The following is an 18,316-nucleotide window of genomic DNA, read 5'->3' on the forward strand; positions in this document are numbered from 1 at the left end:
AACGCATCTCCACTGAGAGCACGCACTTATTATCATCGACCCGACCTAAACACGGTGCAGACCAGATACGCAATTATGTTATACACATTACATATTATGAACATATCATGATACGGAACCAAACAAGTTCCCCCTATTAAGGGGACACTCTGCAATCTCTGCGTTGGTTTCTAGCTACTGAGGCCGTTAAATGCCAAACATAATGATGCCGCCGTCCGTGTTTATCCGCCATGAAAGGATGAAGTAAATAAATAAAGGGAGCGGCTGGCGGTAATTGAATTAGGATCCGAAAGACAACAGTAGTGATTACATAGGGGATGGGCTAATGGCACTGTGAAGGGAGCCTATAGCTCCATTTACCCACTGGTATTAAACAAATTGTCTGGGAAATCATATTTGGGAACCCGGGCCGGAGCCGTGATCGAATTAGAATGCAGGTTCCGTCAGGCTTTGTACAGTACAATATATTATACTATATATTCAAAGATAGATATGAAGGCTAAATGTGCTGTTCTGAAAAGAATAGGAACACAAAGGAAACAGGGGAGGACAACCAAGGAATACAACATTTGATTGAAGGTGAAAATTGCTGATCGTGGGGTACATTAATGCCTTCATGTCTTCAAAGTAAAGTTTGAAATTGATACTTTTTTCCACTAGGGAAGGAGGAGGGTGAAGGAAATATGATTGTATGACTACAGATGTATTTATTTTTACTTTATTACATTTTGCTAAAAAAAAGGAGCTTGTGTGTGTGTGTGCGTGTGCGTGTGTGTGTGTGTGTGTGTGTGTGTGTGTGTGTGTGTGTGTTTGTGTGTGTGTGTGTGCGTGCATGTGCCAGACGCCAGGGGATCATTGATTGCCTGACACCAAATGGACTACATCAGGAGAGGAGGCGCACAGGAAATTATCTCCTCCCATGCACAAGAAGCACAGGAAACAGGAAATTAGTTCCTGAACGGATGTGGCAAACGTTGTCCCTGACCTGCATAGAACATAACTCATGTTGTTTTTAGAAGCAAGGAGACAAATACTTAAGGACCTTTGTTTATTAAGTTACATCATTAACCTCCGACCCCAGGTGTGACAACTTACCGAGTCGGTGCCTCTGGGAAAGATGAGGACTTATTCGGGAACACTGTTTCCCTGACAGAGCTGTTTATTGTATCTCTGCGTCACAAGCATGACGCCTGAGCGTGTGTGTGTGTATATGCGTGTTTATGCGTGTGTGTGTTTTCAAGCGCCTGCATCTGTGTCTGTATTCAGATGTGCTTGTGTTTGTTGGATCTGTGAGTGTAGCTCTCCTATTCTCTCTCTCTCTCTCTTGCTGTTATTATCTCACTCTTTCATCTCTCTGTCATCTCTCTCTCTATGTTCTCTATCTTATTCCTCCCTCTCTTTCTCTCGCCCTCATGACTCACTGTCTCTCCTTAGTAGTCAAGCTAATAATACAAGATACCTGTCCTTTGCATATACCTATCATTATGCACACACGCGCACACACACACACACACACACACACACACACACACACACACACACACACACACACACACACACACACACACACACACACACACACACACACTGACCCCCAGCTGTGCCTGTGGTCAGATTGACGTGTAGGTAATAATAGCAGGGACCAGGGTTAAGAAGTGCAACAAAATCAATAGGTAGTTGTGGTTGTTACATTTGAGAGTGAAACTCAAAAACTCTTATTCAACCCATGTTACTGTCAATAAACGCAAATCACCCAAACATTCTAATTCAGTTTCTTGTTTGTTTCCTTGAGTTTCCACTACACACGGGCTGCCTAAGCTGTCCAGTCCGCGCACAAGAAAGAAAGAAAGAAAATATGATGCAAATCAAACGCTACACTGCATCCAGTGTGGTGGTACACCATCTTTAGAAAGGCCAGTATGCTGGGACGCATTAACACGGCATGAAGCAGATCAGAGGAGAAGGAACTCAGCAGCCCAGAGTGGAGGAGGCATGAGGCGTTCGCTTTGATAATGTGGATTACAGAGGTTGGATTCTTCGCCAGCTCTCTTTCACAATTAGGTCGAGGTTAATGGAAGTAGAAACTGTTAATCTTTGCATAAGGGCACCGACTCTGGCTGGGTTTGTTCATAGCTCCGTTTCAAAAGTGTGAGGTGCATTTGTTTAAATCGTTTTTTGGCGTTTGCTCAATGAAGTTGAAATAGCTTGACATTATTGCAATTGAAAGGATCCCATTTTATCAGATATGTTGTTGATCTTTCAAAACCTGGCCTCTTGTGACATAAGTTGTCCGCAAATATTTAAGACGGATAGACTGACACTCCCACTTGTGATGTCACAAATGGATAGCTTTTGAAATGGCTTGTTCTTACTTATTAGCGAATATATATATATATGGCTTCATCTGGCCTCTAGTTAGGGAAAGTGGGTTTCAGCTGTCACTTTTCACCGCTCGTTAGTTACAATGAGCAAGTGCTGAACAAACGGAAATTATAATGAGCTGAGAATGTTTTGGTACAGTGCAGGCGTTCATAATGTTACGGAGACACGAGGGGAGAAAACAATGGCTGTTCATTGTAGTGATCGTTGTGTCGTGAATTTGGCCGACAGTTCATAAATATTCACAACAACACATACAAACTAGAATGCTAGCGTTTGCTGATGTCAAGAGAGAAACTTGTTTCATCATTGATGAGATAATTCTTTTTTAGAGGGACATTTTTTGGGGGATGCCGTCCTTGAAAGTGTACTAATTGCTGCTATTCCTGTCCGACTGGCTGCGTCCATTTCTGTTAAAAGCTCTCATCTTGGTTTGGACAAAAAAAGAAAAACGAACAACAAGACAACCCGACACATTTCCACTGGCCTCAAATGTTGGGAAAATTAGAACGAGTGGCGATTTAATCGCTTTCGGGGTTAACCGCTTTTCCCCGCCGGACGTCGGCCGGAACATTCAGGAGGCTTTGAACGCTAATTATCTCAGGTGGCCATCTCATTATCCCTGCTGCTCAACATGTGGAGGCAGCCGCCGCCGCCACACACTCTGGGTCTCGTGACATTGGCTGTTGAGACCAAACACACAGCGAGTCTGTTGTTGTTCCGCCGGAAGAGTCACACGCAATTCAAACAATGCTTGTCCTTCCAATGGGGAGGACGTTGTGTTGTTCTGCTCCGTTCATCTATATTTAAAGGCCCCCCCTGTTTTACTGTTAGTGTCGTGGTGCCTTTGGAGGCCATGTCAAAATCTCTTTTTTATTTGACGGAACAAAGTGTGGGAGTTTCCGCGGGCCGGAAGGAGATTATAGGTGGACTGGATCAACTGGTTGACAGGAGTTGCAGTCGGAGCAAACCACAACTTGTGATCAAAAAGGGATGACAGTTTCAATGGCCTGTGACATGAGGGCCCTATAAATTGTTGTTATTATTATTATTCGTAGGATGTAATACACAGTTTGAATTGGACTTGTATACTTAGTAGCCAGGTTAAATATGACTATTAAAACGGAAGGCTGGTTTTGTAATGAGCACCCTAATGAATGCGCTGATAAAAGTTGCTCATTTATTAGCGAAAGCTATGATCCGTCTCTGAGTCACGTAAAAGGCTGATAGCTCACACCAGGTCTTGCACTTAAAAAAAAAGTACATTTTGTATGACACTCCCACTAAAGCAAAATAATAATGCCTGACTTAGAAAGATGGAAATTAGTCAATAAAGTGGATCCTAGCAAGAGAGAGAGAGAGAGAGAGAGAGAGAGAGCGAGAGAGAGAGAGTGCGTGCTTAGGGAGAGAAAGAAGAGGAGGAAAGACCAACCCATCTATGGAGCTGTTTCATTTAACGCCAATCGTTTCGATGAGTGAGTCAAACAGTGTGCTACTGTTAGTATGTCTGGCTGTGGGTCTCTCTGTATACCTGGCTGCATCGTCTCCTTAGGAGGAAACCGGATTCAATGCCAATGCTTGCCTGAAGCAAACAAGAAACAAAACAAAACCAGAGCAAGTAGTCATGTTTTTCGGTCATGGATTTTATAAACCGCCAGTAGGGAATGCTTGTTTGTCTTGGGTGCAGCAAGGAATATTTCTGTGTCCAACCACCTCAGAATTCTTCGTGAACTTACTCTATCCTTATGTCTCCAATATGACTTGCATGTTTTACCTGATGGATATCGGTTTCTTTCTGCGGTGTATGCATATGACAGCCCTTATAATTGCGGATGGCACACACAGAGATAACATTTTATCAGAAGCGGGATTTCACCAGAGTAGATTACGGCACACTGTTTGTTCAATCCTGTTTATACCTCACGTTTTACGGTCCATTTGTGTGCAACGCCTCATTAATCCGCCTATCTTGCCTCTCTCGCGACCTCAAAATGGCTCCCCCCCCAAAAACCGTTGCCGGCGATGCATTACAGCTCGCTGATAGAAAGCTAGTGCGCTAGCAAAACGTCAGCACATTTATAACAACTTTTTGTTCATCTTTTTTTAAGGACACACCAGGTTTCTGGGCAGAGGAACTTGACGCTGAGCTGAGCGAGATCGCTGTAACCAAACACTTTGGGTCTCCTGGCCTTGCCTCTTGCTCTAGCACTTTGAGAACTGATAGCAGAGTTTGAGTTAATGAAAACACATTACCCCCTCGGATCACTGGAGAAAAAGCACAGCTAATTAAGGAGGAAATGGGTGGTGGAAGTGGTGGAACTTTGCTCACACGCAAGTCTTGTTTTACTTTGTCCAATACCATTCAGAGTCTACCCACCAACCATATGTCCCAATCCCCCCCCCCCACACGCAACCCATCTCAAAGTAATACTAAATAATTTACTAGCAGATATTGCCAAATCGCAAATCCGCCATAAGTACAAAAAGTAGTAAAAGTGATTCACAAGCGGCTGGTAGCAAATAAAAGTTCCTGAGAGTGCAGTTAGCATGCAGACAACAGATGTAACGCCAGTCATTCGCGCCAAATTCAACTTCGGACCAGAATTCAATTTGCAACGTGATTGCACACTTTCTAACAACAATCGGACCAGTTTAGACCCGTTTTGACCACTTTAAACCCATCGAGTTCTTTTTCCATGGGCTCTGACAGGCTTGTAAACAACATTAGAAATGGAGCGAGCTGTTCCCAACATCATAAAAGTAAGTCAGAAGGCCTGTTCTCGTAGCGTGTGCGTGAGTGTGTGTGTGAGTGTGTGTGTTCCTGTGTGTACCAATGCATTTATAGGTATCACTTTGTGGTGCATTCAGAAATAGGACACAGCACTTTTCAACACTTACAGATCACAGCGAAACTGCCTGGAGCAGTGAAATAAGCAGACACCTTTATGAACGACGAGACAGAAATAGAAAAGGAATAATTGGGAGTGGACTTACCAACTTGCGATGAGTCTCCTAAAGGGAGAGGGGAGAGAGAAGGAGAGGGAGATTAATTCATTTTAAAAGCAAATCAAAACCAAACCTAAAAAATCAGGCATCCCCAAAGGTAAAACAGAGGAAACCTATTCACTTCTAGCAGAGAGAGCTATATGAGACAGTGAGAAGATATATTCTGAGTGAAAACCTTGACACATACAGATGAAGGAAATGGCCCAACATGGTGCCCCCAAATAATTTATCAAACTTAAAAAAATAATTAATAGAAGAAACATTTTCAGTTCTGAATATTTTCATTTTCTCCTTCTCCCTCTTCCCCTTGCTCTATAAGAACCATTTCCTTGGCCCAAACCCATCTTCTTTCGTTTTTTTTCCTCAGGGACATCTTCAATGACAAAAGAAACCATCAATGAGAAGGATCAATAGTCTGGATGATGGAGGGAATGAAAGTTAAAGAAAAATAAAGAAATAGGTCAAAACCGGTGCCATAATTTCTTGTTCTGTCCTCTCAATGCACTACCAGAAGAACATTGGTGGGTGTATAGGTAATCTTGTGCAGAGGTGTGTCCACACCAATACACACACACACAGGGACATACACCACACTTGCACCCACACAATGCTCAATAGGAATAAGGGTGCACCCATACAAAATAATATGTTTTGGTATGGGCAGGCTGGCCTACAACAGGTGTTACCCCCGTGTCTCCTTGATTATAGTCGCTCAACATGGAGAGAGAGAGAGAGAGAGAGAGAGAGAGAGAGAGAGAGAGAGAGAGAGAGAGAGAGAGAGAGAGAGAGAGAGAGAGAAACGAAAGGGAGAGTGAGACAGAAAAAGAGACGAGAGAGAGAGAGAAGGTTACACGTTTTGTTCTATAAAGGAGCATGCTTTCAGTGGAAACATTGGTTTTGGTTGGCATGGTCAACTTCTAGTGTGTGTGTGTGTGTATGTGTGTGTGTGTGTGTGTGTGTGTGTGTGTGTGTGTGTGAAGGTAGCTCTTCAGCTACCTCATCTGAAAATTGTGAAATGTATTAAAACAGAATATTAGGCGACTTCAACTGTGCCACTGAATTACAAAGCAGATGGTTTGCAGATGGCACAGTGAAAAATGTTCAGTTTAAATAGCAATTTAGGAATTGCGATGATAAAAATGATGAAAGAGGTGGGGAAAATAAATTAAAATGTAATCGCTTCTAAAAAATAGTGTCTTAAACGTACATTGTAAATAACATGTGGCATCTTGCGGAACTTGAATATATCTATATATTTTTACAGAATATTCAAAAATATGTTTTAATTAGTGTATAATCCCATGAAAATATTATTCTGTGCCACACCATGTTGTTACACTATGAGTCCTATGTCTATGTCCGTCGAAATCCAGCGCTGGCCAAATTTCCTATGTATTTGGATGATTAAATTTGAGTTTCAATTTTTTTTAAGTGTCAAATAATGTAGCGAATGGCAGTTTCCAGAAGACGGGGATTAAGTGTGCATTCTTTAATGAGTCCATGTTTCAAAGAATTCTGTGTTTGAGTCGAAAAAAGCCATGTTTTTGTACTGAACTCAAAAGTTGCTTATATAATATTGACGTTGGAAAAATTAAAGAGAACAATCGTTCAACTTAAAGTGAGTGATAATTAAACACAATTCTTATATCCATCAAGCAATCTCATCACTTGACACCTGGCTCCTCAATGCTGTCGTATACAAAGACCTATTAGCACCCCACACAATACAGGCCGCTACAGGCCCCCATAGTCGTTGGAAAGGAAGGGGTGAAGGGAGAAATCAGTCAATTACAATATGCAACCTGTAAGGCTAGGGGCCACCGACATTCTACACACTGTACCTTTAAGTGGAGAATAAAAGTAGCTTGTTGAAGTAGCTACTAAAAGTAGCTTGTTGAATAAGCTAGTTAAAGGAGCATGTTGAAGAAGTTAGTAAAAGTAGCATGTTGAAGTAACTAGTAATAGTAGCTTGTTGAAGTAGCTAGTAAAAGTTGCTTGGTGAAGTAGCTAGTAAAAGTAGTTTGTTGAAGTAGTTAAAGTAGTTGTTAAAATTGAAGTAGTGGTGGTTAAAACCGCCTATTAAAATACATATTTCAAACAGCTAGATGAAGCAATTAAAGTGGTCAAAATATCGACTTGAAGAAGCTAGGGTCAAAATAGCGCAATAAACCAGGTAGTTGAAGTAGCTGACAGAATAGAGCCCTCTGTCTTCAGCGACAACAATACACATCAATATTACAGCAAAGACATAAACTTCAGTCTTCATAACATAGTGTCCAAGCCGGGAAAATATATACACACATATCTATATCTTCCGCGTCAGCCTGGCCTCCCTTTATGGAGCTTAGTGCTGGGTCATACCAGCGGGTTCGACAGTATAATGTTTTATAGGAGGTGTATTATTCCTGACAGCTGATAGAAACGCAAGAGGGTGGGCTGAGGGTGGTGGGGGAGGGGGGGGGTTGTAAAGTTTTGAAGTAACCCGATGGTGCGGTAAATAACCACAGTTAGGCTCCGGTAGTAAAAAGAATAACATCACTCGTATTAAAATCCTCTCAGAACACCTGCTCCTCCCGACGCAAACGACACGATCAGGGCTTATGCCAGGAGTAATGTCGTTTTTTATTGGTGTTTTTTTTCATCTTGAATTATTTACTTATTTATGGCCTCTTATTTGTCTGGAAGTAAACAACAATGCACGGAAGATGAAAGATGAGCGCAGAACAAAAGAATAAAAAGCTAGCTACTTTGATCCAGGGGATCATGGCTTAAACCTGACAGAATTTGAAAGGGACCTGGAATTTGTATTATTTAGTTTTTTTGACTGTTGCAGGTAACTAACGACAAAATGCTAGCTTTGTGAACAACCGATGTGGCAAGAGAAAATAAACGGGAGGAACTGTCAGAGTTTAACTTTGAGCCTCCGAGTAGACCCCCTCCCCCCCCCCCCCCCCCCCATGACCTGTGACCCCGGGTTCCGAAAGGGATCGCGGTGGGAACCCTGCTGGGAACCGTGCTGGGAATCGCTGACCCTTGTCTACCACTGATTTAATCGGCCGCTCTCTTTTTATGTGATATCATCCCCGCCAAGCTATTGACCTGCTCCCACCCCCGTGAAATGTGAAGACAGAACAGGCACACACACAAACACAAGGATGTACACCCAAACACACACATGGATGTACAAACATATACACACAAAAACACACATACATGGTGATGTACACACACACAAAGTATGTATACACATGGCCCCACAAACAAGGATGTACACACATACACACACACACAGTGATGCACACACATACACACATAGAAAACAAACCCACACAAGCATGTATATATGGACATACACATAAAAACATGTGCTAACAACGAAGATGGGGTAGGAGACACCTGTTATGTCTAAGCATGATGGGGGGCCATATAAGAGTTAAAAAGTCTCAGTTTCTCACGATTCAATATCTATTTTTGGGATCCCGATTCGATTCACAATCTATTCTTGATCATTTCAGGATCTAGTCCGCACTGCGGCAAGGTAATAAAAGAGGTGGGGCAAAAATGGCATGGACGCAGAGTAGGCTAAATGTATGATTAAGTTTATGCATTTTTTAATTTGAATAAGTTCCTCAACTGATTGCCATGAAGTGAACAAAAAAAGGCAGAATCGAAGACAAGAGGAAAAAAGAAATATATTTTTCGTAGGTGTGTTTAGATTCAGAAACATAAAGTAACAATAAGAAGAAGAAGAATCGCAATCCGTTTGTGAAATGATTTATTCTGACACCTCTACTATGATTGCACAACACTGATAAAGCATGTCATGTTACATGCTTGGGTGCTAATACAATACTTGGAATCCCCAATGTACAGATTTATGTGCATAAGGGGGTAATAATAAGGTTGTAACCCTCAAATACAGATGGTGACAAGGGAAATTACAATCTTACATCCGCCTGTTAATAAGTATAGTTCTTAAGGCAAATGGTCAATTCTATTACGTGTTTGTGTGTGTGTGTGTGTGTGTGTGTGTGTGTGTGTGTGTGTGTGTGTGTGTGCGTGAGTGTGTGTGCACGTGCCAGCGTACGTATGTGTCATCTGCTGTGACACGCAGCACGGCTGATTCATTCCCTGTGGAGACGTCTCCGAGGGGATGTCATCCCCCCTCATCCCCACGCCCGTTCAATCCTGATTTATTCGCCGAGACGCCATCTCAAATCCCATTCCTCCATTATGTGTTATCAGTGTGTGTGTGTGAGGGAGTGGGTCTGAGTATGCTGAGCAAGGCATGTAGGAGTGATAATGTCAGAAGATCGAGACAGGATGAAAGAGAGAGAGAAGGAGAGAGAGAGAGAGAGAGAGAGAGAGAGAGAGAGAGAGAGATAGAGAGAGATAGAGAGAGAGAGAGAGAGAGAGAGAGAGAGAGAGAGAGAGAGAGAGAGAGAGAGAAAGTATTGAGTTTACTTGGATGTGATTTACATTTGGATGTGATTTACATTTGGATGTGTAGAAAATAAAGGATTCATGGGTGTAATGAATGCACTTTGAGTTGCTTCGCTTACTCGCTGCGTTTTGGGAAAGTGGGCACGGCGATCGAAGAGAACATGCCACTTAAGAAGCGATGGTGGGCTTAAAGCGGCTACTGGAATTTGGCCGTTGTCTCATATATCTGACTTTTGAATACATCAAAACGATAGAAATTTTAGTAAAACCCAGCTAATCAACGGCAGCTGAGCCCCTTGGCTGCCGCCATGGAAACACTGAACTGCTAAGCTGGGAGGCTAATTCAACAGACACAACCCTTCTATTTGGATCGATTGATCCTTTTTTTTATTAATCCTGCAGATTAACAAACCTGTAAAGCATTGATGTCTGGACAGGCAACCTACCAGGATTAAGAACAGGCAAAACAAAGGATAGGTTGAGATATTTTCGGTCAAGGTTTGCAGATTAGGTACTAGATAGGATTAAATATGGTCCTACTTGGTCCGACAGACGAATAGACGAATGGTTAAAAATGTATGTACTGACGCACTCACCGTAATGTAAGAATCATTGGATAAAAGCATCCAGCGAATGCTGTGGTACTTTAAGCCATCCTTTTATCCCACTCATCGAATAGTTTACCCTGAGTTCAAAAGCATCAATTTTATTGAATATTGATGAAATCCATATAGAAGTTAATGGTTCCAAAATAAACTTAACGGAAAACTGAGAAAGTACAGCCTTTTGGCCTCAGCTATATTTTAACAAACACTCTGTACAAAATGATGGAGTCTGTACAGCTAGCGTACATACCGCTGGGGGAGCTCAGCGCAAGGTTGCTAGTTCGATCCCCCGCTCCTTCTAGCGTGAGTGTCGAGGTGTCCCTGAGCAAGACACCTCCCCCTAACCGCTCCCGACGAGCTGGCTGTCACCTTGCATGGTTGACTGGCAATATTGTAAAGCCCTTTGATAAAGGCACGATGTAAATGCAGTCCATTTACCATTTAATACTATGAGCGGTATGTACACTAGCTGTAGAGTATGATAGCAACTGCACAGCTAGCGTTGACCACTATGAGCGGTATGTATGCTAGCTGTACAGTATGATGGCGTCTATACAGGGGAACGTGTCTATGTTCCCCGGGTCCTATGTTCCCCGGGTCCTATGTTCCCCAGGTCCTATGTTCCCCGGATACTTTGTTCCCCGGGTCCTATGTTCCCCGGGTCCTATGTTCCCCGGGTCCTATGTTCCCCTCTGTGTATGAGACTGGGGAACATAGGACCATTTTTTTTAAAAAAGGGTCCTATGTTCCCCGCTTTTCCCAAAAAGGGTCCTGTTCCCCGATATGTATGTGACCGGGGAACATAGGATCCTTTTTTAAAAAAAAGGGTTCTATGTTCCCCGGGTCTATAGGACCCGGGGAACATGGCTTTTTCCACCATTACTGCCAAATTCCGGCCGAGATAACTACCATTGCATGTCTTTACCTTTTGTGGAAGAGGGAGAGACGTCGGAGAACCTGACGCAGTCTATTCATATGCCGGTAAACAAACCCCGAGAAGCCCAAGCCTTACGAGAGCTCCCCGCGCTACGGCTATCCGGAGGCGCACAGAGCTTTTGGCCGTGATATTATTATACAATTATATTATATTATATACTATATAAAGAGCTCCGGGAGTCGCAAACGGCAACAATCACTTTCTCCTCCATGCTGCAGTTCACCCCGGACTGCGCTGCACTGAGTTGGCCGGTTGAACGCTGATTGGCTGTTACGTTACACATGTCACTCAGTGGCAACGCTGTTGAACGCCGATTGGCTGTCATCACGCGAATGTCGCGTCAAAGTTTAAATATTTTTAAAGATTGATAGATTGCGGGGAACATAGGACCCTTTTCTGGGAAAAGGGTCCTATGTTCCCCGCTTCTCCCAAAAAGGGTCCTATGCTCCCCGGTATGTATGGCTACAGGGGAACATAGGGGAACCTTTTTTTTAAAAAAAAAAAAGGGTCCTATGTTCCCCGATCGGGGAACATAGGACCCGGGGAACATAGGGATGACCCCCTACACAGTTAGCTTACAGACGCCAGAAGCGGGGGAAGGTCATGTGAGATTGCGAACATTCTTCTTTATATTCTTCTTACTCTTCTTAGATATTTTCAATTACGCCTTCCTCATTAATATAAACATATATTATACATTAATATATCGCATAGCTTGCCTCCAACACTGGTATCATATAACATGTAATCACACATTCATCCTGAATCAGGCTGGTCCAAACTGGGTTTTCACGATGGCTAATTAGCCTTGAAATACTTGAAATACTTGAAGTACTACTTGATGCAGAAGTTCCCTGGGTTGTCCAAAATGTTGGCATTCGGTGGAAAATAAAGTCCAAATAATATATTGTTAAGCCAATTGTTAAGCCAATACCCAACGGATTAAAGTAGAAGCTGTATTGTAGGCGGCCTCGATATTGCATTAAAGTTATAATGATAAAGTTACAAAGATAAAGTTTGGAGGAGCAACTAAAGCCGGTTGTATTCTCGAGCATAAAAGGGCTGTCCAATTAGGTAGCAAGGAATCGTTGAGGTTGACAGTAAACAATGGTAGCACAGCTTACTAGCGCACACGCTTATCATACAACGGAAACAGGAAATAATATTTTGGTGTGTCTGTGTTTGTGTCGGTGTGTGTGTGTGTGTGTGTGTGGTACCATTTGTCTGACAAGACATAACAAATACAAGAATGATGAAATATTTGTCAAACAGCAGTCAAAATCAAAAGCTTCATGTTCAGAATCTGAGTCCGACATGACATTTTGATAGTGTTGCATGCATACCCAGGCATTTTTGTTGTGCTACATCCCAGAAAAAATTGTGCAGACAATTAATTGACAGTATAAAAAACCTTTCCCTCCACGAATCAATCAAAACAGGAATCATTTTTAGCCTACTTGATTTTACTCCATTAGTCTTAATTATGTTGTCATCAGACATCAGATCAAAGTGTCATCTGACACTTTGATCCAAAGGGACTTGCAGTGATTCCAAATACATGTCATGATGGAGCAGGGCTTTTTCTCAAGGATCACTACAGATAAGGCTTTGGACATTGGGGATCGAACCTAGTATTTAACCTAATCCTCCACACACAGCGCACTCTATTTTACTCCTGGAGATCCATGGCTGAAAAATATTGACAAGATATATATTTTCCACCCAGAAATAGGGTTATGCATCATGGTGATGGATGAAGGGGAAACCACTGACTTTAAACAGGGACACGGTAAGTAGTCAGTGGATCGTCTATCGAGTTAGCTGCATGTGGTCGGCTTTCAAGCTTTTATTCTGAATTAACTTAAAATGAAACTCGGCGGCCTGTAGTTAAAAAGAAATGACCGAGCTGGTGTGAAGGCACTTCAAGACCGCCAGCCACTCTCACAGGTGGAGGTGCCATAGAATCAATTTGAGAGGCAATCTGCAAGAGAAAGGTGGGTTTGGGAATAGATTGCAATGTCAGCGACAGAGTTAAGATATATACAGAGAGACAGGAGGGGAAAATAGTTGAGCTGAAGGTTGACATGCAGGCGTCACCAAACATCTGACAAACATTTAGTGTGACTGTTTCGTAATTAAACATTAATTCATAAATGTTTGTAACTACTGTTAATTAAATCCAGATCAATTTTATCAAGGGGCACCCAAGGCATGGAGCTATTATCCAATAGCTAACATAACCCTGTAGTTATTTGTTGCAATGCACGTTCAGCATCGCTGTGTCGTCGACATTTAGTTGGAAACAATGTCTTTAGTCACTAAGGGCCCTATCTTGCATCTGGCGCAAGTGACTTAGTCAGTGGCGCATGTGTCGTTGCTAGTTTACAACTGGCGCAGAGCGTTAATTTCCCACCGGCGCCAATCGCCGGTATATTAGGGATTGATCATGCGCCCCAAGGGGCGGTTCGGCGGAAGGAGGAGGCGTGTTCTGGCGCAAACGGTATTTTGCCGTCTCTGAATACCATTGCGCTACTGACCAGGAAATACCTGGTTTAAAGTCAGTGGCGCGTTGTTCAGATGCTATTTTAAGGGCGCATGCATACATGCGCATGCGATGCATACGGATTGCTTGTGCACCTCGCGCATACACTTTGCTTCTCTCATCTACCTAGCCGCACATTCTTGGTAAATTATTTGGGAAAGAACAGCTGATGCAGCGGTAATAAGTTGTACTTTTAAATCAATGCATCTGCAAACACCGTACAGCAAACACATATTTTCTTGACACAGACATCGGGTAGGCCTACATGCCCATAACTTTTAGGATTGATGAGTAGGCCTATTTGATCGTGAAAAACATTGTTTTACCACGAGTGAGTGTTAAAAAGAATGAATGAATGCGGGCGCGCGTGTGTGCTCTGTTTAAACACACGCAAACTAAACACTCTCATCATCATCTCATCTTCGTTCGCTTATCCGGGGTCGGTCGCGGGGGGAGCAGCTCAAGCAGGGGGCCCCAGACTTCCCTTTCCCGGGCCACATTGACCAGCTCTGACGGGGGGATCCCGAGGCGTTCCCAGGCCAGTGTTGAGATATAATCTCTCCACCTAGTCCTGGGTCTTCCCCGAGGTCTCCTCCCCACTGGACGTGCCTGAAACACCTCCCAAGGAAGGCGCCCAGTGGGCATCGTTACCAGATGCCCGAACCACCTCAGCTGACTCCTTTCTAAGTAAAGGAGCAGCGGCTCTAATCCGAGTTCCTCAAGGATGGCTGAGCTTCTCACCCTATCCCTAAGGGAGACGCCAGCCACCCTTCTGAGAAAACTCATCTCGGCCGCTGGTACCCGCGATCTCGTCCTTTCGGTCATCACCCAACCCTCATGACCATAGGTGAGGATAGGAACGAAGATCGACCGGTAGATCGAGAGCTTTGCCTTGCGGCTCAGCTCTCTTTTCGTAACAACGGTGCGGTAAAGCGAACGCAATACCGCCCCCGCTGCTCCGATTCTCCGGCCAATCTCACGCTCCATAGTTCCCTCACTCGCGAACAAGACCCCGAGGTAGCCTACTTGAACTCCTTCACTTGGGCAAACTAAACACGTAACGCATAATACAATCAATGGCAATGTCTATTACCGCGGGGACACATGCATATTAGGATAGCATACAATACTGATAAGAAACAATGTTTATAATGTATTGCGTATATCATTAAATAGAACCACAGTTACCGCATATCATATGTTATAGCCTATCATACGTTTTCTTTGCCGAAATTTATTTGAGGACTCAGTATTTCTGAAGTTGTGGAAGAAAACCCCTTACTCCATGTGTGAATTAGGCCATATTATTTGTCAATAAACTAAGCCATTTGCAGTTTGAAATTCATGTGCATCTGTCTCATCGGAGACTGCAGACGCGCTGTCAGAATATCAACTCGTCCGATTCAAATGCGCTCATGGCTCTTAAAGGGGATGGGAGCTGGCACCCTCATTGGTTTGTTGCACGTTACGCCCAAACCACACCTACGGGTAATTAGGCTGCTTCAGACCAACCCTTTTGACACTTGCGCCGCGGCGCAAGCGTCATTTATCCGCCTGTAAAATAGCGCCGTAGAACAGCCCACAAAGCTACTTGCGCTTTGCGCTTCCCACTTGCGTTTCAGACCGTTAAAATAGGGCCCTAAATGTCAATCGACCACCGCTACTCTCTCAACAGTCAGGTTACAACGACATTTTTCTATTAAACTCGAGAAGTTTAATAGAAAAATGTTAAAGAAAATCGGATTCCGTCTCTACAAGCTTTTCAGATGTGGTTATCGCAGAATTTAGTTTGCTCTTGTTGTTGTTGTGGTGGTTGGGTTTTTACTGGGTTTCCTGGATCGAAACTGACGGGCGAGGAAAGGAAAATGAGTGAGAGAGAGGAGGGGTGGGGGGGGGGGTTATTAATTATGTTTCTGACCTACATGTGCCTCTGCCAGTGGCCTGGAGCGAAGCCAGCAGGTCTGACAGCTGTGTGGGAGGTCACCTCATATCCATAGACAAACGACCAAAGGACCAGACTTCACACGACTATTGCCTTCCCTTTGCTTAATCAATTGTGAAATTATTAACATTTGAAATGATAGAATATATAAATGTCAGCCAAAATGTTTAATTGACAATTTTTTTTATTGTTTTTCTATGAAGTTGGTCATTCAGCGTTTGTTATTTAGGTTTTAGCTACTCTGATGTTGATATCAGGTCTGAATATTTTCAGGCTTACTTTAGAACTTTAGGTAGTGCAGTAAGAGACGAGGGATGGGAAGTGATAGAGCGATAGTACAGAAAGAGAGAGGGAGAGAGAAGGAAAGAGGGAGACAGAGAGAGATAGTGGAGAAAGCAGAGAGACAGTGCAGAAAGAGAGGGAGAGAGAGGAGATGGAGAGTGAGAAACACAGATAGTGACAGAAACAGAGAGAGGGAGATACAGAGATAGTACAGAAAAAGAGAGCGAGAGAGGAAAGAGAAAGGGAAGGAAAGAGAGGCAGTACAGAAAAAGAGCGGGAGAGATGAGAGATGGAGAGCGAGAGATACAGAGAGTGGGAGAGAGGAGAGATGGAGCGAGAGAGAAAGAAGTTGGTTGCAGAAGAAGTACATAACATGAGGGCAGAGAATCCCATATGGATAAAAAAAATATGAAGAAAGACAAACTGAAGAAGGGGAAAGTAGAGCATAATGCAAGATCTTCTTTATGGCAATATTGTGGGATGTCTTTTAAAAGGGCTTGTGTGTGTGTGTGTGTGTGTGTGTGTGTGTGTGTGTGTGTGTGTGTGTGTGTGTGTGTGTGTGTGTGTGTGTGTGTGTGTGTGTGTGTGTGTGTGTGATACAACAAGACCCCCCCCCCCCCGCGCGCCCCCCACACACACTTCCAGCCCCACGTTTGACTAGGGACATCCAACAGGGAGCCCACACTCTCATCCCACCAGCCTAAACCTCCTCCTCCTCCACCGCCCTTCCTTTATCCCCACCTCCAGGTCTTATCCCTGGGAGGAAGGCTGAGGCTGCAGCCTGGAGGGTAATTAGCTTCATCTCCTAGCTGTCAGCTCCTTTCGACCCCCCATCCACCACCCCCCCCACACATGCAGGCACACACAAACATACACACATACACACCTTGACCTGCCATTCAGGGCAGGGAGGGGGTCAAGACTGAGGTGCATGCTATGTGCACGCAGTGGCACACACCGGGTGTTACAGTGCATGCCTTGAGTCAGTCTTGCTGTTCTGGTGTTTTTATGGGCCAGATGTCTTTGCTGCATTGACATTTCCTTTCCTCAGTATTTTTTGCGAGATCGCTTGCCAATGATATAAATACATGTGCTATTTGGTTTTCTGTGTTAAATCATTTCAATGCTTAACAGCTGACTTGCTGTTACATACAAACATGTGTGACCCACGCAGACGCTAAGATTTAAGACTTAATTTAGGCCGTTGTGAGGAATGTGCCATTTTTTTAAATGTCTCTATGACCAATTAATAAGGGGAGGTGTGGGTGATGTATTTGATAGTTTTCAGTTGAAGGTTCACTGGATATGTACAGGACTGGTGGCAGTGGTGGGGGTCTGGGTACCCTAGGGCCAACGTCTGTTGATTTCAATTCATCGAATCATTGAGGCCGGGATGGCTTGTGGATTTTTAGTGTGCAGCTAGGTGAAAAGCTGACATACACACATTTAAAGGACACCACTTTCCATGTGTATGATACACAGCTCATGAAATGTGCTTTATTTACATTAATAAGGTTTTTAGAGAAGAATAATATACTCAGGTCAAGCAATTGTAGCAGACACTTTTATCCAATGCAAGTATATCCAGAATTATTTGTATATGTGTCATGAAGGAACAGGCAGGGGTTAGGCACCTTGCTAAAGAACGACTAGATTTTGTAGAATTTGGACATCGGGAACCAAGAACCAAGAACCTTTCGGCAGGCAAATCGAGGCTGTTTGTGGAATAGATGACCTAAGAACCCAGGTTGGTTGGTGCTGGTCTTTTTTGTTCTGGCCCTCACCGTACCTACTACCACTACCTCTTAAATAGGTTTGACTTACATTCAACCCTATCTCTTGTCAGTGTCTGACAAGGAACCCTACAACTAAAGTGGATTAGCAGTTAGGTGGAGGCCAAGTGGTCTGGGCAGGTTTAGAATATGAATTATCTGAGAATATGCCCTACAGGAAGACCTACGACAAACAACCAGGACAAAGTGTTCGGCCTCCACACATTGATGGATGGCTTTGGCATATGCATGTTTATTATTCCCACTGCATCCCTTGCAGCTGAAAGCCAATTCATAATAACTAATACAACTAAACCAACCAAAACTAATTAATTATGAAATTTACATTTTGGATTTGTGCGTCTATTTGTTTAGAGGCATTAATTTAGAGAGGCAATTCAGATTGAA

General features: G+C 43.4%; 1 protein-coding gene across 1 annotated transcript in view; it reads right to left on the reverse strand.

Moving 5' to 3' along the window:
• The window catches only part of nrxn2b (neurexin 2b), a 611,205-nt gene that overhangs the window by 421,664 nt on the left and 171,225 nt on the right, over window positions 1-18,316 (reverse strand). Inside the window, 1 exon segment of the mRNA XM_030338327.1 lies at window positions 5,374-5,391. Coding sequence (XP_030194187.1) covers window positions 5,374-5,391 — 18 coding nt within the window.

Source organism: Gadus morhua, chromosome 17 (genome assembly GCF_902167405.1).
Source record: "Gadus morhua chromosome 17, gadMor3.0, whole genome shotgun sequence".
Taxonomy (NCBI): Eukaryota; Metazoa; Chordata; class Actinopteri; order Gadiformes; family Gadidae; genus Gadus; species Gadus morhua.